The 27,214-nt window shown below is 36.5% G+C and overlaps 1 protein-coding gene across 4 annotated transcripts in view; it reads right to left on the bottom strand.

Moving 5' to 3' along the window:
* Positions 1-27,214, bottom strand: part of GRM8 (glutamate metabotropic receptor 8) — a 681,950-nt gene that overhangs the window by 58,452 nt on the left and 596,284 nt on the right. For all 4 annotated transcript variants that reach the window (XM_074315645.2, XM_019749052.3, XM_019749054.3 and 1 more), the window contains exon 9: positions 15,149-16,084. In XM_074315645.2, coding sequence (XP_074171746.1) covers positions 15,149-16,084 — 936 coding nt within the window. The remainder of the gene's footprint in view (positions 1-15,148; positions 16,085-27,214) is intronic.

The following is a 27,214-nucleotide window of genomic DNA, read 5'->3' as shown; positions in this document are numbered from 1 at the left end:
GAGATGAAATCAAAATCAATCTCTAACAAGAGATCACTTTCCACATTAACTTCTCTGGGGTCACATCAAAGCCTTCCAGCCAGTGGCTCATGTCTTTCTAGCAGGGATAAATGATTTGAATGATAAACAAGAAGTAATGACGAGTAGAATGTGCCAAAGAAAAGCTAGGTAATGCTGAAGTAACAAATCTGATAAACTAGGAGATGTCTACTGTCAGCTAGCATTTATACCTCGCCATTAAGTTGTTTGTTTTCTCAATCAGAGAGCAAAGAAATTTATAAATTAATGTGGATTATTGAGTGCCTTTTTCATTTTCCTGCCGAAGATATCTTAGGAAAAACTGAAAGAAACAAATGGTGTCAGTACATGCCCCACAGGGCTTTTTGGAAAAGTAATTCAGATGCTGGATCATACATTTGTATCATGCTCTGTGGGTGTGAAAGCCCTCGATTAAGATTTATGAGACTGATGACTGCCTCCAGCACATTTATCTTCTAAAATGCTTTGTGCATTCATTTGCATCTCCCACCACATAAGCATAATACTCGTCATGTGCATTTACTTAAAAAAAATTAGGTCATGCCTCTGAGTGGTTGACCATGCCCTATGTACTGGCAATTTTCTCCACAATAAGAGCATATTAGAATTAGACAGAGTCTTAGAAAAATTGTTAGGAAATTAAACATTCTGGGGGCAATTACATTCCCTATGCATTAACAATCCAAGAAAGGCTGGAAGAGAGACTACCTCACCAAGTCCTCATTTTACAGGTAAGGAGACTAAAATTAAGAAAAGATAACTTGTTTTCTCAAGGCCACAGAAATGTTAATGAGACAAGAACCATTCAGTCCAAACATTTCCCCCATGTTTTCCTTTAACTCACGTTCTGGCACACACAGACTCGGAATTTGCCGTGAAAGTGTTTACCACTTTCCTTTTCATTTAATTCAACAAAGACCTTTTAGTTGAGAACTGTCTGCAATGTACATTGACAGGCATCGCAGGACCAGCAAGAAATGAGAGTCATGAAGAACACAAAAGAATTATGATGATTATTTCTTCCTGAAGAATTTCTGAATGAGGAAATTACCATGGATACAACCATAGATGCATAGATTCATAAATGCCTTACGAAAAACACAGAACACAAATCTGGAAATGTAAAATAATGGATGTCCAGACAGAGTACATATATGTTCAGAATCTTAATGTTTTATAAGTTAGAGAAGAATTCATGGGTTGGTTGATTTGGTAAGAAAATTGGGTTCATTGAAATGAAGGGCTGTAGTAGAAAGATAAAATTTGAAAAGTTTACATTTGAGTTAATGTTTAATAAGAAACAATTTTAGTTTAAAAATCCATCCTAGCATCTTTGATAACAACATATAATTTTTTAATTAATTTATTATTCTTGAACTATCAGTTAAAAATCAGTCTCTTTTACTAGAATTCAAGCTCCATGAAGGCAGGCCAAATCTTGCTCAATCGATGCTGTCAGCATTGAGCAGAGTGAAAGTGTTAAATAATTATTGGTCGATTGAGTAAATATTTAATAAGTGACAAAGCAGAAACTTTATGGCAGAAATCTGGACGTTGCTCTCAAGGAGCAAGTCCAGGAGGTCACCCCAGAAGCCCAGACTTAGACTAGGAATTTGACCTTGAGAGCGGGAAGAGGTTTGACCTAGGAAGTGGGATCTGGCAGAAGTTTCAGATGAATAATACAATTTGTTGACAGAATATAAATAGACGTGAAAGGGGAGAGAAAGTCTGTGATAACTCTCAAGTTTGAATCTCTGAAAAACAGAGACAACATTGATAGAAAGGAGGAATTAAAATAAAGATAAAACATAATGGAGAAATATGAAGTAGCAGCTAATAGCATGAGACCTGTGTTCAATGGAATAGGTTCAGCCCCTGGTCTTCCTCATAGTAGCAGTCTGAATGTAAAAATTCTTGACTTAACTTTCCTGCATCTGTAAAGTTCACCTTTTAGAGATGAAAGGAGATTGTTTATACATAAAGAGCTTAGCACATAGTAGGAGGCATTGAATAAATAGCATCTATTTCTAATATGACACATGTTGATTTTACATATCATAATTTTACAGTCTGGGTTTTGGATTGCTTTCAGATTTTGGTTTTGGGATTGGTTAATTTCACATTTTTGCCCATGTGAAAGAGAAGGGATTAAGAAAGCAGTTGAAAAAGCAGGAGTGTAGCTTTTATAGCCGAAGCCGTGTGAATGATGAGTGCGTCAAGGGACGGGTGCCTGGGAGAAAGGCCAAAATCAGGGAGAGATGAGAAGTTGAACAGAAGGAAGATGAGATGAAGCAGACAAACAAAAGGAGCTTCAAAGCAATATGGATTCCCAGAGTGGAGGGGTGGGGAAAACCTAAGGTGGAATCTATCATTAGCAATCACAAATGTAAGCATGCTCCATATATGAAATACACTATAAAACAATAACTGAGGCAGAAATAACTAATTTGACGGCCTCCTTTGGAAACATGTACTTTATAAACCTGTGGTACTGATTGCCTCTACTCACTCCTATTTTTCTTGCCACCTTCTAACGTTTCATTCCAAATGTCATTATTTATTGCATGCTTGTCATTGTCAGTTCTTAACAATAAGCAGGCAATACAACCAAATGTTCAAGAAATTGTGGTTTGATTGGCTATTTCGCATGGGGAAAGTGTTTTGTTGAAGACAGGGCAGTGCTACAGCAATAGGCTGCCTGCCGATGTAAACACTTTATGGTTTTATGACAGGCTCACCATCTACCAATACTGTTCTCAATTCAATTCATTTTGTACAGATGAAGATTTTAGAGAAAACAGCTGGCAGGAGAAATGTGACATTTAATCTTGCCTGAGAACATGAAATCTTCTACAGAAGATATATGTATATGTGTGTGTGAAATGTACATGTGTATAGACTCACAGAGGTTGTATATAGAGAGAGTTGTACTCAAATCCTATAGTATTTGGACCAACGGACATCAGAAAACATTGCATTCCTGGGTATTTTTCTGGAGATAAACTTGACTGAACAAAGAGAGAGTCTAAAATTCTGATGAAAACATTCAACTGATTGTAATGTTTGAACCTAAAAGATTTTTTTGAAAATGAGAATAACCTTAAGTCATCCTTAAAAAATAAACACAGAGACACACACACATGCACAAACACACATATATACATACAAAACCCCCCAAAACATACAGTTCGTGTTGTGGGTTTTGATTAGTTCAAACTACTTCCTGTGAACAAGATTCAGAACACAGTGCCCAAAGGCAGAACTTTGCAGGTTACCTTATGAACTCAATACAGGATTTTTAAGAAATGATTTTGAAAAGAAACAATAATGTAATTGAAAATTGATTGATTCATATTTTATATACAAGGTGCCCAAAGTTACACAAAAATGAGATCTATAAAAAAAAAATATTGAATGAATTCAGCTATGATCATGACAAGCTGTGAAAATCAAGAATGTCTTAAAATTTGCCCAATATTACTAGAATATAAAATTCATTTACCATCCACATTTACATCCACATTTGAATTGGGTTCATTATCATTTAGAAATGATTTGGCTTTATTTCTAAAGAGTATTGTCTTTTTATTTCAACTATCAAAATTCATTTGAGTATTATTTGGCAGATTTGTTTACTAAAAATTATACCCTACCAAGCATTCTTGTCCTCGTATCCCTACCTTTGGCTTTTATCTACACAGAGTGATTTTTACCCAACTTCACTATTTTGGGCCCAAAAATCCTTCTCCTTATTTGGCTAGATGCAGCCATCAGCCACTACTTTTTTTCTCTCCTTTAGCCCAGACCAGAGGAAAAGCTACAAGCTCTTTCCCAAAGTCCGATTAGACAGAATCCTTGTGGCAGCCACAGAGAATGTTCAGAATCAAACACGCAGCCACAGACTATCCAGTGCAAGCTCCTCACCTCCCACTCTGTCTTCTGTTCCCAATTCCACTGGAAATGAGTTTCTTCTTTCTACTTCCACTGCCACATGTCAAGCCCCCAATATTTGTTGCCTGGATTTGTTCAATAATCTTGTTATTGTTTTTCCTTATCCTTCACACTACAATTCATCTCACTCACTACTGGCAAAGAAATCTCACAAAATGTCAGTGCATTGAGAATACAGCCACACTGACAAAGGCTCCAATATGCTCGGGTTCCTAGCAAACGAAGTACAAACTTGGCATAAGTTCTACCACAAAACGGTTGCCAATTATCTAACAAGTCTTATGTTGTGGGTAACCCTATAATTTATTGCCCACACTGGGAAATACGCTTTTCAGAGTAAATTGAGTGCTATTAAGAACATGACAAATTGGGCCATGGTCACCCAGATCTCTTTGTGACTGTGCTAAACTTAACACTGTTCTTTAGTCACAGGTTTTATACAGAATACCCTGATGAAGCCCCTTTCATCTGCTTCTCTCCACCCTTCAAGATCTATTTAATTACCACCTTCTTCACAGAAACTTTCTTGATCCTTCAAATGATATCCTACCTTCTTTCCTTTGCCATCACTCACACCAAGATCTGATAGTAGACACTTCACCTCTGTATTGTTGTACCAATCATCTGTGTGCGTGGTGTGCCAGCCCCATTACTCCCCCGACACACACACACACTTGACACTATACAACTTGATAGCAAACCTCTTACTCATCATTGTATTTTCCTAAACACCAAGTAAAAGGTCCTTGCACATAGCAAACATTTAAATATTTTTGATGAAATGTAATCATCAGCTGTGAGCGGATACTTAAATTGTGGCCCTTAAAATATTTATTTAGTAATGACATTCACTCTAAAAAAGAGGAAATTCATAAACCACTTGTGATATCAAAGATCTTGAGTCATTTTACCAATTCGAAATCACTCACCATTTTTGCATCTAAAAGATTTTCTCCAAATACATATTACACATCAAAATTCCCTAATATGAAAATGTGCATTCATGACTTTTTACCTATCAATAATCACTTTTTTAAATTTATTATTATCATTATTATTAGTTACATGTGTACCAAACAATGTAATAGTTAGACATTTATGCTCCTCACAAAGTGATAACCTCCCTCCCCCAATCTACTACCCCTCTGACATCATATATAGCTGTTTCAGTTCCACTGACACTATTCCTAATGCTGTACTACCCATCCTGTGATTTTATATATACATATATATATAAAATTATAGTTGACATCCATTATTATTCAGCTTCAGCTTCAGGTGTACACTGCAGTGGTCAGGCACCTACACTGTCCATGAAGTGGTCTCCCTAATAAAAGAAGTGTCTGCGTTCATTTTGTTTGAAAAAAGTTTTTCTTGAGACTTTCACTTAAACTGTTCTGTATGCAATGGTTTCTATTTTTATTCTATAGATTTATTTATTAAATAAAATAAAATCTAAGCATTCATTAAAAAACCCTCCATCATTCACTCCTCATATCCTGATGCTGTTCTATAGAATTAACAGGCTGGAACAGGGTTTTGTTTTGTTTTGTTTTTGCTGTTCTTTAAATAGCACACTTACATCTCCTGAATTAACAATTTTAGATTTAGCTATTGACTACTTACAGTAAAGGTGACTGCTTTCGTGTATTTGCAAGATTGCCCTCTCTATTGATCCTCCTTAGGCACCTCCTAATTTTTTAAAGTTACATTACTATCAATTTAACAGGGTTTATAATATTTACATTCACTTCATTACATACATTAACATTCTGTGTTTTGTTTCTAAATTCCTTCTAACAATGTAAGACCAATAGAAAAGCAATTGCTGTAGTATGGCTACTAAATATTATTCCCTTCAGATTCATGCAAGTAGCATGACTGGGCTCACAGAGAAGGGATAAATATAAATATTAAAATTTTGCATTTTAAAGGGTAATTAGACACTAGGATTTAATATATTCTTTTACAATGCCTTTTTAATTTCTTTGTTTCTTGTAAGTCATATGTGATTGCCACTGCTATTCAACTCTTATCAGATGTACTATTTTTATTTTGTTGGATTATAGACAGAATAATTTATACATAAGATATGCAGGCATCAGATTTTCTGAGTCACATACATTTTTAGTCTCACAGTGACGGATAGTTTGGCTGGGTATATGTTATAAGTTTAAAATACTTTCCCTTAGAAAGTCTTTGCTCATTGCCTTGTAGAATCCAGGGCGGCATTTGATTTCTGACTTTCATTCCTTTTTCCCCTCTGGAAGCTCTTAGAATTTTCTCTCAATTAGTGGAATTTTACTTAGGTGTGCAGCCCTTTCCATTTTAAGAATTATCTTTCTTCAGTTTGTGAAACTTTTCTTTTGTTATTTTTTTATGATCATTTTTTCCCCTTCCTTTCCCCTGTTTCTTCTTGGATATTTATTAAGTATACATTGAGAACCTGCTTCATGCTCAACATGTTCTAACTTTTCCTCATACTTTCCTTTTTACACTTTTCTTCCTTTTTTTATTTTATTTTTATTTTTTTTATTTTTTTTTGGTTCTACCACTTATTTTACCCTTCAGATCTCCACTCTACTCTTTAACCCAGAGCCACCCCATGATTCATAATTTTAATTTCTAGGATCACTTTTTTTATTCTTTGATTGATCTTTTCTATAGCAACCTGTGCGTGTGTGTACATGTATGTGTTCAATATTCTCTTGATTCTCTCTTGGAATGTTAATTAAAATTCTTTTTTAAAATTATCTTATATTTTCTGAATTATCTCTGGCTTTGGTTTTTTTTGTGGGTTTTTGGTTTCGGTCTTTCTAAAATTATGCTATTGGTTTTCTTCAGTTATCATGACATCCTTGATTATTGATGTGTACTTATGATTGAAGGGTCAGGTTTATTGATAAGGGTTACTAGTGGGGTCCATTTTCCTTGGATGAGAAGTCAGACTACAGACCAATGCTAGGTCAGCAATTGTTTTACCTAATTGGCTTCTCTTAAAGATGCATGGATACAGGCAAGCAAGCAACTGGGGACCCTGGACAAACTTATTCTAAGAGTTGAGAAATTGATCATATTTCTATCTTGTATAGAAGTTGTATTTCCTATTTCCCACTTGTCCATGTCTGTCTGTAATTAAATTACTTCAAATTCTGTTCTGTTTCTCTCTCAGTGCCTTATGCCCACACTAGGAACATAAGATAATTCTATCATCAGATGATTTTTATTCTTTAGAGTAGAATTCCATAATTTAACATGTACTCTCTCTACATGTAAGGTTAGAGCAGAAAGAGGAAATGAGGGGCTCAATTGGCCTCACTATTTTGAAATGCAGTTCTTTAATAAATTTCCTGATGATCATTCCAACGCTTGCTTCAGGTATCTATGTCACCTTTAAGTTTAGAAATTGTTTAGGACTTCCACGGTAAGAACAACTTATGTCTCTTGGGCTGTACTTTCCCACTTTTAATTTGTGTGTAAATCAGACCCATTTGACTTTTATTTTTCAGGATTTTCTCAAATTGTTTTATCTAATATTGGCTCTGAAAATATTATGGCCTCCTCTCTCTCTTTCCCATCCTCCTTTCTTTCCATTTTTTATTTTCGTTTTCTTTCTTTTCCCTTTCTTTCTTTCTTTCTTTCTTTCTTTCTTTCTTTCTTTCTTTCTTTCTCTCTCTCTCTCTCTCTCTCTCTCTCTCTCTCTCTCTCTCTCTCTCTCTCTCTTTCTTTCTTTCTTTCTTTCTTTTTTTCTTTTCATTTCATTCTTATCTTAGAGGGAAGGGATATAGATATATTTGTGCCAGCCCATATCTTGAACCAGAAGCCAGACTAAGTTCTTCTTATATATTTATTTTAAATATGCCTTGCATTTATTTTAAATAGCCTAGACTTTATGCTAATTTTGGTTAAACATTTTTCAGCACTTTGGGGTGGGTGGTACTAACCCATGTGATACTGCACTTAGAGATTTGAAAAAATTTCCCAACATAAAAATGTATATATGGTTACAGCCAAAAGGAACTGTTTGCTTGTAGCCTGCTCTTGCTGGCACCCTGTGTGCTCCGTAAGATATAAGAATCTATTGAATCATGGAAAATGCAATTTGAAGTTATATAAAGTAAATTAGTCACTGCATTCTGTACAATAAACAGTCTAGGGTATCATTAGAGCTCTGTCTATATAGAAAAAAAAAGTCCATTTGTATGTCATTCCCCTAAACATTTTGAAATAAAGTCATGGTCACTATACTTTGAAAATATTCACATTTTAATCTTAATCGAACCCAGTATTCTAACATTTTCAACCATATTAAGAAAGTTAAGTCATTTTGATGAGACATGTAAGCTTTATGACTAAGTTCCCAGGTTGACTAATGGTCCAGTTGATTAAATTGTTGTAATTTGAGCATAGAAAATTCAAATTCAATTAAAAAAAAAGGCTGATGTGCAAATGCCAGAATCACTACCAACCAAATGTTTAATTTAAGTAGTCCTAGGCCCCACAGATTCCTCAGAGCCCAAGATTCTAAGCCAGGTTCATTGAGTAAATATTTCTTTGTTCTGTCAAATAAGATAGGCATCCCCCAAAAGAATTGCTTTAAATGTGTTAAGTGGGTAATTTTCTGACGTGGTGATATGTACTACAACTGGAAACAAACTAATAAGTCTGACTAAGGCAGCATTCCCTTGGAGAGCTACTTAACAGGCTTGCCTACAATCTCCTTATTGCACTTGTTTTTCCTTCTATATCTTCACAAGCATATCATTTGCACTGAGTGCGTAAACAAGCTTTTCTATTTTCCAGTGGTTTTTCATGTTTCCTTTTTTCATTTGGCTTTTCCTTTCCAGAGTTGATTGCAACAATCTGGATGACCCTTCTTGCCCAGACACAATCTACCCCAATACCTAAAATAGTTCTATAACTGTAGTGGTACATCCTGAAGCTTTCAAAGAGATCATCCTCAAATGACTGTAAGCTGACAAGGAAAGAAAACACTATACAGTTTGAAACAATTATAAACACACAAGATGATTATTGACAAATCATATCTACTTCCCATCATTCTAAGGAAATAAAGAAATGCTAGGAGATAGGTGTGGCTGGAGACCTACCTCTGGGCTCATCTATTCTGAAAATTACTTCCATTATTGTCCAGGTCATATGGACACTCTTAGCCCAAGTTTCTTAGGCTGTTCTTTTCTTATCTGGGCTATTCCTGAAAGCAGCAGTTTTATTTGTTCTCAGAACTACCTCTTACAACTCTTGTCAGAGTTATTATTCACTTTTTCAGATTTTAACGGAAATATTTCAGTAACTACTTTGTGATGACACTTTGATTTATTCCAGTATTTTCTGCTAAATATCTTGCCAGGTATATATCGCCTCAGGAAGAACTCTCTTTTCTCTTTCTCCTAGTCCTCCAGGTTCTTGCCTCCCTCTTTCACTGCTGTCATCTGTAGGATCTACACCCTCAGGAAAGGTCCTTGGTTTGCAATAACACTTCCAATTGGAGTGCTATGGTATAAATGGCTGGAGAAACTGAGGCGAGTATCTGGATAAATCTGAATGTATTCAGTCATTAAACAAACTTTTTGGAGAACCCACGGCAGCCTGGTTTTAGGCTAAGCGCCAAGGATAAAATGGTGAACAAACCGAATAAGGTCCCTGGCCTCATGAAATACAGCCTAATGGAAATAATAGCCAACATTTATCGATTGTGTATTATGTACTAAACGGGTCTCAGGACTCATATCATGTAAAACACCATGAGGTTTATTATACAAATACACCATAATGAGACAAGATGAGGGATTTTTTGTTTTGTTTTTGTTTTTGTTTTTTGTTTGTTTTAAATTTAAAGTCTATCATCTTCCTGCCCTTTCCTTAGATGACATGAACTCCAATCTGCTCTAGTTTGAGAATAGCGCTGGGTGCAGATGGCAGGGGGTTGCTGCACATTGCCCACATTTTCTCAGCTGGTTTAGCGGAGTTAGGATTTGAACCCAAGTCCTCCCCTTCCAGGGTTCATGTTCTTCCTTACTCCGCTCATCCACCTCTGACCTCTGTCCTCTTCTGCCCTTCAATAGACAGAGGAAGTAAAAGAACAGGGAGGGATGACAAAAGTATCTGGATAACGGCATTAATTTCTTTTTGCTTTGTGTATTTTAGTTAGAACTAAGGACAACTAGAATACTTTATTTTTTCATTTCTCTTTAAGTGTTTAGGAGCCCTATTGCAGTATAAGTGACAATGACAAAATTTTAAAAATAAGTGTATATGGCCCCTCATTTAAGTGACATAACTTATTTTTCAGGGGAAAAAAAAAGTTGTAATGGGTAACACAATAAGATATATATATATAACATTCCCATTATGCCAGAGCCTAACTTAAATCATAAACAAGCATTTAATTATTATATTATATCATCGTTGTGCAAGGCACTCTATCCACTGATTCAAGAGGCGTTTATTGAGAGGATTAAAACATGAAAGGCTCTATGTTAAGAAACACTCATCAGACAGACTGCTCACCCTCCACAAATTTATGAAGGATGACATTTAAAGAAGAGAGGAGGAAATAAAGGGGTGGGAGTGAGTACGGGGAAGTCTAAGACCACCCTCAGGACCAACTTGGGCTGCAATAGAGACACTGCCCTGTTCAAGCAGAGGGTGAAGGAAGAAAGCTGGTTTGGGACAGGTCGGGTTTTTGACATTTTTGAGTTTATTTTCTTTTCCATATTGAGGGTGTTTTGTTTTGTTTCCATCCAGTGCACTCATTGAAGCACTTTGCTCACTGGAGCTTGGCAGTGTCATAACCCTGGTCTGATTATTTTGGTTTTATGAGACCAATTAGAGATGATAAAATATGTATTTAAGAGATTTTTGCCTTCCTAACAGCCCCTAACCATCTTTGAGGATTTTTTCACTGACTGTTACATTAATTATATTTTAATCTTTTGTCTTTTCAGCACAATTATGAGTTTGTGTTAGTCTATGTCCAGGCCTCGGAATGCCCACCTTTCCTTCACACCACTTTTCTTCAAGAAAAGAGAAAGTGCATTTATACTATGACTTAGTAGATTGCAGTAATACGCACAAAGCTAACAAATGGTGTCATGAAAATATGTTGGAAGAAACAGGATTCATCACTGATGAGGCAGACAAAGGTTAATAAAAGTGAGTCTGAGAAGAACTGCCCAGGCCTGCGTCCCATCCACCCCCAACCCAGCGACCGCCCAGACTCAGCCCCTAGAGATAAATCTTCCTTTCGAAATATCCTTAAAAAAAGGAGATAAAATCCCAACCCAAAATATCTAGGTTTTTATACCTGCGCAGATCGCTGAAACCTGCCCCCAGCATGAACTCCAGCCTCATTATAACACAATTAAAATAAAATAAACATTAAGGCTTAGCCCCACCCCCTTTCCCCCATGGTGGGCTTTTCTGTATGCATTATGGATAAAAGCATGTGCAGAAAGAAACTAGGTATATAACCTGCAATGTCAATCAAATTACCTAAGTCTATACGTCAGATGGACATCACCTTCTGCTGTAAGAAAATTTACCTTTCCTATATAAAAAAATAAAAGCTAACCTAAAGTTAGGTACAGCTGTCTGCCCCCAGCAACTTCTCTGCCAGCACCTGTCTTTTTGAATAAACTTTCTAACTTCTGTTCCTTTTGAGTCTGTAAATTCTTTCACATTCTGGGAATGACCAGGGGTTAATTTTATACCAGCACAATCTTGATTTCAAAATCTGAAAGAAAAATAAAATAAAAGGAATGTGCGGAAATTAAAAGGTGTTCTATCATTGAATGAAGATATAGAAAGCTGTCTGTCTTCACGAATGCCCCTAACGTCCCTTCATAACTTGGCTTTACTCAGACATTTTCTGGAACATCTGTCAAAATTATTCAACTAATTTTACTTTTTATGCCTACTTCTCTTGTACTTTCAGAGACACCTGCATGGTAAAATGAGTTTTCTTCTGTAGATATTACTCTAAGAAGCATAATTCAATGCACGCGACAAGAAATTTTGCTCTTCTGTCTTCTGTGTTATAAATTCTATGTCACTGATGTATAGTTACAGGATCCAGAGCTCTCATCTTTACTTTCTCATCTCAGATCTGACTTCTCACCATCTTCTCTTGCCCTTGAGCCTGATCTTCTCGTGCCCTGAATCTGGCATCTTGCTGGTGCTGGCAGGCGTCAGGCAGCATTGGCTGGGAGCCAGACTGAGCCTTATAAGAAAGGCTCAGGGAAGCAAATTGACATGGGCTCAATAATTAGCGCAATATTGGACACAATGCCCAATAAGGATCTGCTGAATTAATGGATATGTGGGCTGCCTAACTGTTGCAAACACTTCGAGTTGACAATGGTGGACCTAACTGGCTGAGCATTATAAATGAGAATGGAGGACTGACCAGCTTTTTGGTCTTCCAAAGTCAATAAAACTTATTTAAAACCTTCTTTTAGAGATATAAAAGGTTTTTTTAATTCCCTTTTAATATCTGTGTCAATAATTTTAGCAATGTGAGAAAAAGAAATATTCTCAAGCAGTTTGTGTATTGTTTTGAAAAATAAAAGGTACTTTGACAGAGAAATTTTCATGTGAAGTATCAGGATAACACATAAGGGTATTATGTAAAGTACTTCAGTAGCAAAATCTTAGCTACTTACAATACAATAGTTCTTGATACTGAGCTGGTATAAATTCAGCAACACTAAGACTAAATAATTTCAGGACCACAATGTTCTGAAAATTCCCAGAATTAGTTTTTCTTAATGATTTCTTTAGTCATTTCCACGTTCAATCATATCATGAATACAAGATAAATTCCAAGTAACATTATTTTATAATTTGTTGTACAATGTGCTTCTTGGACTTATTTTGATTCTACACAACTAAGAAAGAAAAAAGCATTCTGTCAAGTCACATTCAGTCATATCTGTATAGGCATGGATTAATCTCCACCTACAAATACACACATTAAACTCCAGGTTTTCAGATGAATGGACAGCTCCTATAGGCTGGCTCAGCAGCACAGGGCAGCCTCCATCCCAGGGCATTTCATCCTGAAACTCTTACTAGCTCCATCACTGCTCCTCAAGAGGCAGGTGCCACTGCAGAGTTTTTGTTCTGAGAGACAATGTTTGTTTTTTTACAATTACCTTCAATAAACTTCTTAGCATGAGCACGTTTGAACTACAATGAAGATATTCAATAGCTTGATGTAGGACCATGGTTTTATTTATCTAAAAACTCTAGAAACAGAAAGACCTATCTGAACAGAAAAAAAACTTATTAGCATTATATTTGCATCTCCCCACACCCTTGGAAGTCACACTATGAAAAGCGAGAGTAGGCTGTGATTTATAAAATGTAAAGAAAGACAAAGAAAAAGGAGCTAGATGCCAGAACTCAGGAGATTTTGTTTGGTTAAATATTAATTGTCCACAAGAGAGCAAAATAAACTACTTACGGCCCTCTCCAGATAAAACAGTATATAAAAAAGAGCAGTCCTTGGTTCAACTACAAATACCACTTAAGTTGTTATTATTAATAATTCACATAATATGGATGCTTCAGCCTCTGAAAAACAGTGCTTTGCCCCGACTAGTCTAACTAACCATATTGAAACAGACCCAATAGACTTTGAGAAACTTATTTTCCAGTTTACACATTCTTTCCTAAGTTAAATTTACAAGTTTGATCCTAATACATTCCCATATGCATATGTCAAAATATAATGTTTTCTACTTATTGAGTTTAGAGCCTCAAACGGTCTTGCTTTGCTTTCCCACCATCTGCTTAGTCGTATATAAAATATTCACGGACGTCCATCTGGCCACACATGTCCTGAAAGTTCACAGGTCAGGAACCCATCACAAGTTTGCTCCACTCAGCACGAAGTTTGCTCAAGATCATTTTTGTCCAAACATAGTTGAAGCCCACATTGATCTAGTAAGGGAAGAATGCTCATATTAATGTCTATCCCCTTCCTGAGCACTTTTTCCTCTGAACTAGTTGGGACGTTCAGAGTCATGTATGACCTTATGTGGGATGTTAGAGACTAGGAAATGTAACTGCTCCCAGGATGTTGGATTTCCTCATGACTCCTGATGCTGGAAGGTGGAACAGTTTTTCCATCCTCACGCTGAGAGAACTTTCCCATAGGTACATTGAGCGGAAAGGTTACCCGTTACAGAATGATATCATTTGCCAGTTGCGTTACAGGCTGGCTTGTTTCCATCATACTATGCAAACCTTGGAATTCATGATAACATTAGTTCTCTGCTTGTCTGAACATAGCACTACATAGCACATAGAACTGCATACATCCAGGTCAGCACACACTGCCTTACACATACAGATGTTCTTACACATATAGGTGTTTCATGTGGAAGAGATTAATGGGAAATTAAGTGAGAAAAGAAAATTATTTCGGGAAATTCAATTGATTTTCACCACCTAAAAAATTATAAACTGCTTTGTATAACTGTCCATTGCTGTCTTTAATCTCTCACCATGACTTTCCACATATGGACAAGTAATAAAAATGGGGGCTGAAGAGAAATGATAAGATGATTCAGATTGAACTAAGCCATTTCAGTTTCTTTTTGTTGTTGTTGTTTTACTATAAACCCTTCTTCCATGACTAAAACCATATATTTAATAAGGAATTGCTTTAACCCGGAGTCATATTAAAACCAAGAAAAGAGCCATTTGTCATGCATTCAGATACCTAAGGGACAGCTCACCCCTGTGAATCATGCCTGCCCTTTCTCTCTTCCTCTTTTAATTAACATTTGGAAAAGAACAGTTATGGATATCACAGAGCCGGGAAGAAAAGACCCAGAAAGTGATATGAGGTCTGTCAATTTTCAACATTGCCAAGGAGGACAGGTTTTCTCATGGAAAATCCGCCTCAGTCAACACATACTCAAAGCAAAGTGACCTTAAGGGAAGTGTGTGTGTGTGTGTGTGTGTGTGTGTGTGTGTGTGTGTGTGTGTGTGTGTGTTTCTAAATGAGAATGAGACAGAATGAATCATCTTGAGAGCATATAAGTGAATCAAAAAGAAAGACAGGAAAACATCTTAAGGAAAAAAGTTACCTCCAGGAAGACCTGACAAACGCATTTCTTGCACTTACCTTTTCTGCTGACTGGGCTGTACCAAAAAAGATGGGAATGAAGGCTAACCAAATGATGCAAGTGGTGTACATGGTAAATCCAATTGGTTTGGCTTCATTGAACGTCTCTGGAACGCCTCTCGTTTTAATGGCATAAACAGTACAAGTGACCATCAAGAGGATACTGTACCCCAGGGAGCAAATGAGCGAGAGGTCAGAAATGTCACACTTGAGCACTCCCCTGGCCTTGTCTGGGTCCAGAGTCCGCTGCTCCCCATAGTCGATGATGATGTGGGGGGGATCTGCCACGAACCAGACACACACTCCCAGGAGCTGGACGGAAATGAGGCTGAAGGTGATCACCAGCTGGGATGCTGGGCTAATAAACTTGGGTGCCGTGACGGACTTCTTGCCCTGCTCAAATATTCGGTGGATTCGGTTTGTTTTGGTAAGAAGGGCTGCATAGCTGAAACACATGCCGAGTCCCAGGAAGATTCGTCGGAAGGAGCATATGACGGTATCCGGCGCGGCAATCATTAAAAAGGTGATGGAGTAACAGAGGAAAATGCCCGTGAGGAGCACATAGCTAAGCTCTCGTCCCGAAGCCCTCACTATAGGTGTGTCGTTATAGCGGACAAAGGTCACGATCACAAAGGTGGTGGCCACGATTCCCAGGATCGCCACGAACACAGGCACCACAGCCCAGGGAGAATGCCACTCGAGCTTGATGATGGGGATGCGCTGGCAGCCCGTGCGGTTGATGTTGGGTCTCTGATCCAAAGGGCAAAGTTCACAGGAGAGCTCGTCCACCTGGTAGTTGTAGCCTTCGCAGCGCTCACAGTGCCAGCAGCAAGGGACTCCTTTCACCGTTTTCTTCCTCTCCCCAGGCTTACACGGCAGACTGCAGACGGACGCAGGGTGAGAGTGTGCTTTCTTAGCCCACTGCATGTCTTCCACCTGTGGGTATAAAAAATTAATGAGCCTTCCATTTTTCCCCCATTTATAATATCTTAATCCTAGCCACAGGTTTGTAATAAATCACGGAATGCTGACAGTACAAATACAGTTTACCATAGTAAGAGCCCAGTTTCTTTCCCTGATATTGACGTTATGAAAGTGTTAAATGATTGGGGCCAATAAATCATTCAGATCATCAACTTGATGAGTATCATTAGTTTCCATTTACCTCCTCAATGTTGACCCATCTGACATTCAGAGAGAGATTTATTGGCCCAAACAGTTTTAAAGCTAAAAAAAAGAGCCACATGGAAAGATGTTTTAGAGAGAGCTAATCACAGGTATAAATGCCAGAATTCCTCAAACACTGGCTTAGGATATAAACATATATATATAATATATATATATATATATATATATATATATATATATATATATATATATATATATATTATATATATATAATATATATATATATATATATAGTGATCTAAGTCTTTACGCCATATTTTCGGAAATTCAAATCACACTGTGTCAATTTTGAAAGGAAATGGCAAAACTAACAACTTTAATCTCTGCCACTCCTCATGTGTTTATGGTGATAACTATTTTAATGCGTTTTTTTTTTGCCTCTGTTTAAGCTTGAAATACATTTTTGTCCCAGCATTTCACACTGTGAAAAAGACCACGCTGAATGAGACAGCTGGATGGTAATGTTTCCAATTGAACAGGAGTAGTCATATAGGTGCCTTAAAGCAGTGAAATTGGTACAAATGAGGGAAGGCCCCCTATTGTGCTTAGTATCTGCTTCAGGCCTTAAACTTGCACTTTGGATTATATCACAGAATACCACTGCTAAAATTAAAATGTTCTTTTTACGTGATTCTGCCAATCACTGGCCTCTTACCTTGAATTTGTTTACTAGAAGGGGGTTTCCCACACCACCAAGCAATTCTCGGACACCAGCTGAGTGTCACACAAGTCAGCTTAATTCTGACACTATCTACCTGGAAATAGCATCAGATGCCACAGATTAAGGGCTCAGTCCTACAATACAGTACTCCTCCCCACTACGGGTGTTAGTCAGAAGTCCAGGCTGTCACCTGTGATTCTGACCCGTAGGCTACAGGTTAGAGGCTCCAGCAACTCGCACCTTGGGTTCTCTCAATCTGCTAAAGTGGCTCACAGAACTCAGAGAAACATTTTACTCACTAGATTACTGGTTTATTATGAAAGGATATAACTCAGGAACAGCCAGATGGAAGGAATGCATAGCACAAGACATGGGGAAGGGCACGGAGCTTCCACGCTCTCTGAGTGCAACACTCTCCCCCAATCTCTACCTGTTCACCAGCCCAGAAGCTCTCCCAACCCTATCCTTTTGGGTTTTCATGGAGGCTTCATTGCATGATGAATAATGATTGATTAAATCATTGCCCATTGGCAATTGCTTTAACCTCTAGCTTCTCTCCCCTTCCTGAGAAGTAGGGTGGGATTGTAAATTCCTGTTCTCCAATTCCTGGCAACCAGCCCCTATCCTTAGATTACCTAGGGGCTTTCCAAAAGTTGCCTCATTAACATAACAAAAGACACCTTTAATGCTCTTATCATAAAAAATTTCAAGTGTTTTAGGAGCTCTGTGACAGGAATGGGATTGAATACCAAATATATATTTGTTACTAAAAACCACAATGTCACATTTATCTTATACACAGTAATTTTAGCAGAATGCTAATAGGACAAAACTGGAAATTATGGATCACAGAAGACAACTTATGAAAAACAGCTACTATAAAAGGTGAGCTCTATGAAGAGAATGATTTTTTTCTCTGATATGAACAAACAGTGATTGACACACAATTTACTTCCAAATATTTGTTGAATTTGTGAGGAAGTAATACGGGCCCAACAAAAGGGCTTCTCACTATAAAAACTCTAAGTCTCCTTTCCCTAGTGTTTTGTCTCCCAAGTCCCTGGTTATAATCATTTTCCAAATCAGTTTCTTAATCATAAATAATAGATTGTTTTTAACCTGAATCATAGAAATCTCCTATCCCCTGCTTTAGATAATTACCCTAAAGCTTGTGATTAGTGTCTGTTGACTATGGTCATTGTATCACAGCGTTTTTTCCAGGCCTAGCTCCCAGGTGAACAATAACTGAATGACCGTTAAACCAGAAGAAAGGCCAGGCTCCATGAAGCTGAACAATTTTTCATCATGCAGTCATCCTGTGTCAACAGCAGTCATCCTGTGTCAATGGCTTTGAGTCCTGCTTCTTGGGCCAACACTTTTAACTCTATTAATTAAAATCTATCTTTCCTCATCTAGGGACTGTTGGGATACAAGTGATGCCCCACCGTGACTTCCAGTACATCCTGACCACAGAGGTCAACGTGGTCCTCCAGGCAGATCTCCAGACGCCTTCCCCTCATCTGAGGTCAGATAGGGCAAGAGCCCATGAATCCCCACTAGGCAGGGATAACATCCACATTCAGCAGGAAGCAGATACAGAAGAGGAGATCGCGGCCCCTCAACTTCCCATAGAGACTTATGGGGATCACATCTCTCAAGGGGACATAAGGCAGGCAGTTAGAGACAAGAATTGGGTCGCCAAGATGCCTGGATACGTCAGGTAACATTCCTACACATCCAACACAGTCTACGGGAAATGACCGCCCAAAAGACCTCCCCTCTTTCCCCAAACGTGCCCTTGTTTACATAACCATTAGCTATTATCAAACACAGGTATCAATCAAGCAGCCTCACAATTAGAGAGGAGTAGCCCATTCTAGCAGAGAAGGACATAAAAACTCCAAATCCTCGCTAATCAGAGCCTTTTGAGCCTCACTTTTGTTCAGGAGCCCGCCCCAAACCCTTTGGAGTGTACTTTCTCTTCTAATAATGAGCCCTTGAGCCTTTGAGCCCTTTGAGCCTTTTGAGCCACTCCTTTGTGCTCGGCCTGCTCCAAACTCTTTGGAGTGTACTATCTCTTCTAATAAACTTCTCTTTCTCCACTTTACCTCTGTGTCTTGTTCAATTCTTTGCTCGAGCTGCCAAGAATCTGGACATTGCACTGAGGAGGGCCCATCCCTGGCAATGTAGTGGCTAGGATTCCCAGTTTTCCTCCCTGAGGCCTGGGTTCGACCCCCGGTGTAGGAACCAAGCCCAGGCACCGCCCTGAGGAGGGCCTGCTCTCCAGTAACAGAAGGAAGGATGGGTAGGCCACCCCAGCAGAGCCCTGAGAAATAAGAAGCCAACTTGAAAGTACCGGCATGTGGAAATAGAGGGTTGCTCAAAGATGCACAGCAATGAAAGCTGAAGGAATGTTTAAAAAATAATAAAAACAAAACAAAACAAAAAACACCCAGCTTTTTTTCCTAAAACTGAATATACCTAGATCAGTCTGTAGCTCTATTAACAACCTCAAAGAAAAATTACCGTATTCTGAGGTAGTCTGGTTCCAAGATGGCCTCCAGTAACCTCACCTCCTGGAATTCCTGGAATTCCTGCACACATGTAGCGCTCTCCTACGTTAAATAGGTCTGATTAATGTAAATAATAATATATTCTGGAAATCCTTGTTTGTGATTTCTGAGGCCAGATCATAGAAGACATTTGGCCTTTTGCCTTGCTCTCTCTCAGATCACTCACTCCATGAGATCTCTCACGTCACCCAATGGAACCAGCACCCACTTGCCATGGGAGTGAGGAAGTCACCTAGGAAGTGGATTGTTTGACTCCACTCAAGCCTTCAGATGACTGCAGCCCCAGCTTGACACCTCATGACAGACTCCAAGTCAGAACAACCCAGCTAAGCTGCTCCTGAATTTCTGATCTATACACACTGTGTGAGATGAAAAAAAAAAAAAAAAGCTGTTTCATTGATGTAAGCAGCTAAATGTTAGAGTTATTTGTTATGCAGCAATAGAAAACTAACAGAGCACCAATTAAGCTTAGCCACTCTGCAACCACCTCCAGTGTAGTCATCTATTGAGAATGTACTGAGAAGGCACACCCAGTAACAGCTACCATATACCAAAATAATACCCCAAAGTGTTGAGTGTCAGCAGTATCTTTTTATCACTCTTAAGGTCATCTCTCCTTTGGGACTATGTGACTGAGATTATTCTCATGAACAGATCTATTACTTAAGAATGTTTTCTTCTCTTAAATGTGAAGTCATTGGTGAAGGACAGAGAATTAAAATCCCCAAACTCAATACTTGCAGAAAGCTGTCAAATCTCACCAAGGTGGAGTAGAGAATTCATGCGTGTTTAATTTCAAGCATCCTCCCTAGAGAAAGGAGATGCTACTTGATGTGTCAGGAGGGCATTCAAGACTATTAGCTCTACCCTGTCTGTTCACCTAAAAGGAAAAGCAATCTATGATAACCCTGCTAATTTTCTATTAGGTTTTCATGATTTAGAAAGTTATTATATTTACTTATAGGAATCCATTAGACAAGAAAAAAAAGGTTAAATTGGAAGCATATGGTGGCTTCCCTCAAAAACACTGAAGAAAATGGAATGCTATACTGAGTAGCTAAAGTATTGATTTTATACCATAATGGACTCTTATAAGATAATGAAATACTTTTTACGAAGGTTATGTTTCAAAGCTAATTACTATTGTAAAACCAAAATTGCATTTTGTTTGGGGCTTATATAGATTTATGTTACTGTTAAAAAAAAAAAAGGCAGCAAAATAAAAAATCTCAAAAACATTAAACTTCAAGTATGATAGAGATCTTAAAGGGCAGCTTATCTAACCACATGTCTAATTCTTTAATTCTCAACACACTTTATTTTCCAGAAGGAAATAACACTTGTTAACAAAAAAAGTATACCTACACCAGATAAGCCTTATTACATAGGATAAATATTCATCATTATAAGCTAAATACTAAATTTTCCTTGAACAGTGTGTATTGAACCAAAGGAAAAACGTTTTTTAGAAATAAAAAATAAAATTATAAGATAATGGAAAATAGCACAATTTTTTAATAGTTGTGAATTTTAAGTAAAAAACAATTTATGCAAGTAATACATGTGGGTTTTTTAACATGGAGAAACATTAAGTATGTTTTAGTAAATATGTTAAATACACATGCTAGATATACATGACTATTTTTATTAACGAATCTATGCATAACTATACTATATTTTGTTGAAGTATGGGAACTAACCAATATCAACGTCAAAGAAGGACAAATAGCAAATGCTGGATTTGGATCTTGTCAATACATTAATATTTGAGAAATAATTTCTTTTACATATGAGTATGTTGCTAATACTACTTGAATGTAAATTAAAGTGCCTAATTTTCACAACTGTGCTACAAAGCATAATCAAGGATCATTCAACACTTTTGCATGGCTATATGAACAAATTATACCATCTTTCATAATGCATATAAATAGAAGTCTTATCCATACATTTTTTTTCTTTTTTTTAAAAAAGAATTTCATTGTGGGAAATTTCAAACATGTATAAAAGTAGAGAAAATAATACAGTGAACCCCCATGTACCCAGCATCCCTGTCAACATTTATCAATTTATAACTGATCTTGTTTCATCTTTTTTGATACTATTCAGAAGAACGTTGCAGACATAATGTAATTTATCCATACATAGATCAGTTTGTATGTCTAAAAGAGAAGTACTCATAATTAAACTTTGAACGATACTTTTATAATCCCATCAAATATTTAAAATCTGTCTTCTTAGCCTTTGACATTATTCTGATTGGGATGTTTTCTGTCTAAAATACATGAATGAATGTCTAACAAATGGATGAATGTCACATCCACAGATCTTCCAGGGACAAAACCATAGCCCATTCCTGTCTTAACAATGTTCATTGACAATGATTCACTCAGTACATTTCATAGAATGTGAGCCATCAGCTGGCTGGTTTCTGCTGTCAAATTGTGGAATTACTGCAGACACACATACCAACAACCACAAAAACAAAACTCTCAGAGTATGTTTACATTCTTCAATCTTTAATCTTTCCAGATCCATCTAACTAGAGTAATGCTTCATAAATTCTTTAAATAGATATTATTTTTATAAAACAATTTTCTTCTGTGTAGTTTTAATAACTCCAGGAGAAAGGACTACAAGTGTGGTAAACACATAATGCAATATATAGATGATGTATTATAGAACTGTACACTTGAAACCTATGTAGTTTTGTTGACCATTGTCACCCCATAAATTTTAATTAAAAAAAAAAAACAGACTACAAGAATATTTCCCAATTAAAGGCCCCGTTATATTTACTCATTCCCATTGTTCATTAAAAAATTATCACTCAATATAATACCTTATTTCAGTGTTTCCCCCACATATTAATGTGATTCATTAATGTGATTACTACACATGTGGGAAAATTTTAAATATAATACTTACAGATAATTGATACCTAGTCATATCATTTTTAATTAGTTCTTTTCATCTTGCTCTATAAACAAGCATAGTGTTAATAATTATTTTGGTGACTAGTTTGCCACCCCAGTATTCAAAACCCAACTCTTCATCTGACTTATGTAATGGCACATTGCATATGCAACCATTTGTAGGGAAACTGGTTATCTTTTATAAAGCTTTACTCATTTGTTTCCATAGAATCAATAGGCTTACCAAATGCACTTAATTAACATGAGTATTTAAAATCTCAAAATTTGGTATCATATTTTGTGAATCCTGTGATTCACATGTGAATGAGTACATGTCGTCCAGTTAGTTTGATAATGCAACTCAAAATAAAGTTTCTCAATAAATATATTCATATACTCAATATATTTATATATAAAAATGTATTCATATGTGAAAGGATATGCTTTTTTTATATTCATGCATTCCCTTTGGGTTACACACAGCTTTCTACTCTTATTGCACCAATTTAAAACTTGTTTTTCTCTGGACAGTGAGAACCAAGTCTGTTTCTCTACTGTGGCATCCTAGAAGCTAACGTGGCAACTAACCCTTAATGGCCATCGATAAATTTCATTTAATGAATGAAGGAATGAATGAACAAATGAAGAAGTGATGTATCCTTCATTGAACAGGGGCATATACTGGTTTTGAAAGGTAGATCATTACTTGTTTCCCTCTGGGACCTAATGAGCTCAAAGTTCCAGTGAGGCTTCCAAGCCGAGATGCTCACCCACCCCATGAACACATGACATGTGCTTATGAGTCAGGTTTGCCAGAGGTCAAGTTTTCAAAGGCACAGTCATAGGCAAGGCAGCTGAGACCATGGATATTTATTAGAGAATTCTCAGCCCACAGAAATGATGGTAAGTGTAAAGGGAAGACGGCACAAATGGAGGCCTGGAAAGAGCAAAACTTAAGGAGTAAACCCAGGAAGGTTGGTAAAGGAGGATGAAAAAACATGACCGGATGGAAATTAGGGAAGAATCAAGTCCTAGGTCCAGGAAGCCAAATAGATTATTTCAGGGATGAGTGAGTGGTCAGTTATGTTCAAAGACACAGTCAGATTTCATAAGGATGGGATTTGAAAACTGAGCGTCTCAGGCCGCCTACTTGAGAGAAAAATTTCGCCGCTCTATGAAGTCTTGTCTGATCTGACCTACACCAGTCACGGAGGTATGTTCCTCCCCTGTATTTCATTAAGTTTCATTGCGTATGTTATAATTATAACTCTTTGGGATTATATTGTGATTATCTATTCATGTGCCCATTTTCCCACCAGACTGAGAGAGCAGTAATCTCAGGGAAGATATTTTTACCTGCTATTACTTGAATTAAGACCCAGGATTCAGTAGGAATTCCATGTTTGACAAATACGTAAATTGATTCACAAACAGAATGTGTGGTAAACACATGTACGACTACTCAAGATTTACAGCTACTCTCTATTTAGTGTTTTGAGTAGGCATGGTGTTTAGCAGTGGGCAGATGTGAGCAGTAACCTTATTTCTTAAACATGTGTGGTCTTTAGATTATTTCATCCATACCTTCAGGGAAACTAATTTTGCGGAGAATATGCTCACTGACACATACCTCACAGGGATGTTGGAAAGATCTAACAAATTAATATCTGTGAAGTGTTTGGTGAACAAAAAATATAAAAGACAGGCAGAGTGCGAGGCAGATACCCATTTTCTAACTATAATTAAGTATAGCTTCTCTGTCCAAAAATTACGTGAGCAGCAATAAGCAAAAAGTCACCATCTCTGGATTTCATCCAGATCTGCTATTTCTTGCTTTTGTTTTCCACAATCTCAGCTCTTAATGTCAGTGCCTGGTAATTAGCATATGAGATGCCCCATCTTTCACCCCAGCTCTATACTGAGAAAGCCATCCAGGCAAGTGCCTTCTGCCTCTGACTCTGAGGTTGGAGACGGTGACATCTGTGAGTGTGGATGTTGGGGTATATGTTGTGAGATGGTGGTTTCAGGGAAGAGTATAGGAAGTCAGACCTACAATAGTTTGGGTAAACAGGATGCACCAACCCTATGACAGAGCTTTGCCACAACACCGTGCAGATGCACATATCCAGGGAGTGTGTGGTATTTGTAGCAATAGTATTGAAGCAGAATAATTTTTTTTCTTAATTTTGAATCTGTGATAAAAATTCTAACTTGAATGCTTTCAAGAGTAGTCATTTTTAATCAGAAGCCATTGAGCTACAATTATGCTATTATGTTCATGATTATATTCTAGATGACCAGAATTAGTTTCAAATAATTTCCTTAGATAATTTTTTTTTTCACTTAGGATTGATTCATCTGAATGTTTACTATAAAAAATGACTATTTTAACATCTCAAGATACGGTATGTTAGATCTTTTCTGAATATTATTTAAAGACATTTATATTTTTAGTTTAAATGTTAGCTAAATCTTAAAATATGATTTAGATGTCATATATGAATAGCTACATTAAATACATTGTGCCAATACTTTGTGATGACTAACTTCAATTGAGGAAATTTTTCATTGCTAATAATAAGTAGAAATAAATAATACGAACATCAGCTTAGGACTAGTATGGACATTTGATATTATTTTATATTAGTTTCAGGTGTACAGCATAGTGATTAAACATTTGTATGATTTAAAAGTAATCCTCTGATTAGTCTAGTACTCATTTGGCATTATACATAGTTATTACTTTATTATTGACTATATTCCCTGTGCTGTATTTCACATCCTTCTGGCTATATTGTAACTACCAATTTGCACTTCTTAATCCCTGCACCTTTTTCACCCAGCCCCACAACATCCCTCCCAACTATCAGTTTGTTCTCTGAGTTTATGAGTTTGTTTCTGTTTTGTTTATTCATTTACCTTGTTCTTCAGATTTTGCATATAAGCGAGATTACATGGTATTTGTCTTTCTCAGTCTGACTTATTTCACTTAGCATAATACCCTCTAGGTTCATCCATGTTGTCCCCAATGGTAAAATTTCATTGTTGTTGTTTTTTTTTTCTTTTTGGCTGAGTAATATTCCATTGTATATATGTACCACCTCTCCTTTATCCAATCAAATATTCCTTTTAATTATACATATTTCTTATGTTTCCTGTACTAAGTTGATCATTAATGCATGAAGAAACTAAGATAATTCATTATAAAACAGTTTGTGATATTTTAAACAACATAATAGATGTTCAGTGCAAAACACTTTTCCATTTTGATCTTAGCCCATATCACTCAATGTGCATGCAACTCAATCTACACAAAGTTACTGGAAGTAAATGCCTATAGAATATGACAAGATAGACAAAAGTAGGAAGAATATTTTCAGTGTTTAAGAACTTTAAGAAATAAAACAAATTGCTAAGCAAACAAAACATATAAAATGATGATGAAGGTGAGGATAGCTAACATTTATGGAGGGCACACTATATGTCAGAATTGTCCTAAAGTGATGAGCATTAAATGCTTTTAACAACCCTGTCAGTTAGGTATAACCCAGAATGGGAATCATAATATAAACAACCTTGATCATTGAAGTGTGTGAAAAATCGACCAAAATTATGAGTAAACCTGGTTATAAAACTGATACAGCTATCAACAATAGTTTAAAAAGATATATAATGTAAACCAAAAAATATAATTACAATCATCTGGATCCCAAACCGCCAGGTATCAATGAAAATATAACTTGCATGTGCTTTTATGGGCAGCAGAGCAAATAATGACAAGAGAAAAATTAGAAAAATGATAAATTGACAAGTTCTAGAGCTCAGAGAAAATGTCCTTAAAAATGGACCATGAAGAAATTTTAATACATTAAAATTAAACAAAATGACCTATTTAGACCATATTTTCTGATGATAGTTTCTAGTAAAACTAGAAATAAATAAATTAATGTTATATACATAAATGCAACCACTTAGAAATTAAACAAGAATTCTCTTTAAAAAGTCAATTAGGGCCAGTTAGAAATAAAAGATAATAAGAATACTGCATATAGTGTTCTGTACTTAAAACAAAAAAATCTATTTTTTCAAGGCTTTTATTATAAAATAAAAAATAAAAATAAATGAACTTAGTATTCCACTCTAGAAACTAGGCAGAAAAAATAGTATAAAGCTAATAAAAGTAGAGGGAAGAATGAATAAGAATAAAAACATACATTAAAGAGTTAGAGGACAGAATAATGGTGAATTAATTAAAAACAATATCCAAGAACAATTTTTGTGGAATAGCCAACAAAATTTACAGAGAGTTGACAAGTCTTACTTGTAGAGAAAAAATATATGTAAAATGCAAAACTACAAAATTCCTAGAACGGATAAATTAGGCTTCGTGAAAATTTAAAAATTCTGCTCCATGAAAGATAATGTCAATAGAATGAGCCACAGACTGGGAGGAAATATTTGCAAAATAGCATCGCCACTTTGGAACATAGTCATGCAGTTTCTTACAAACCTAACATATTTTTACCAGATGATCCAGCAATTGGCACTGCTTGGTATTTACCCAAAGGAGGTGGAAATTTATGTCCATACAGAAACCTGCATAAGGATGTATATAGCATTTTTTTTTATAATTGCCATAATTCAGAAGCAACCAAGATATCCTTAAGTAGGTAAATGGATAAATAAACTGTGGTACATCCAGACAATGAAATATTGCTTGGTGTGAAAA

Source organism: Rhinolophus sinicus, chromosome 8 (assembly GCF_057876585.1).
Source record: "Rhinolophus sinicus isolate RSI-liver-muscle chromosome 8, RSI-T2T, whole genome shotgun sequence".
In the NCBI taxonomy this organism is placed as follows: Eukaryota; Metazoa; Chordata; class Mammalia; order Chiroptera; family Rhinolophidae; genus Rhinolophus; species Rhinolophus sinicus.
Note: the sequence above shows the minus strand (reverse complement) of the source record. Positions and strands in the feature narration are given on the sequence as shown.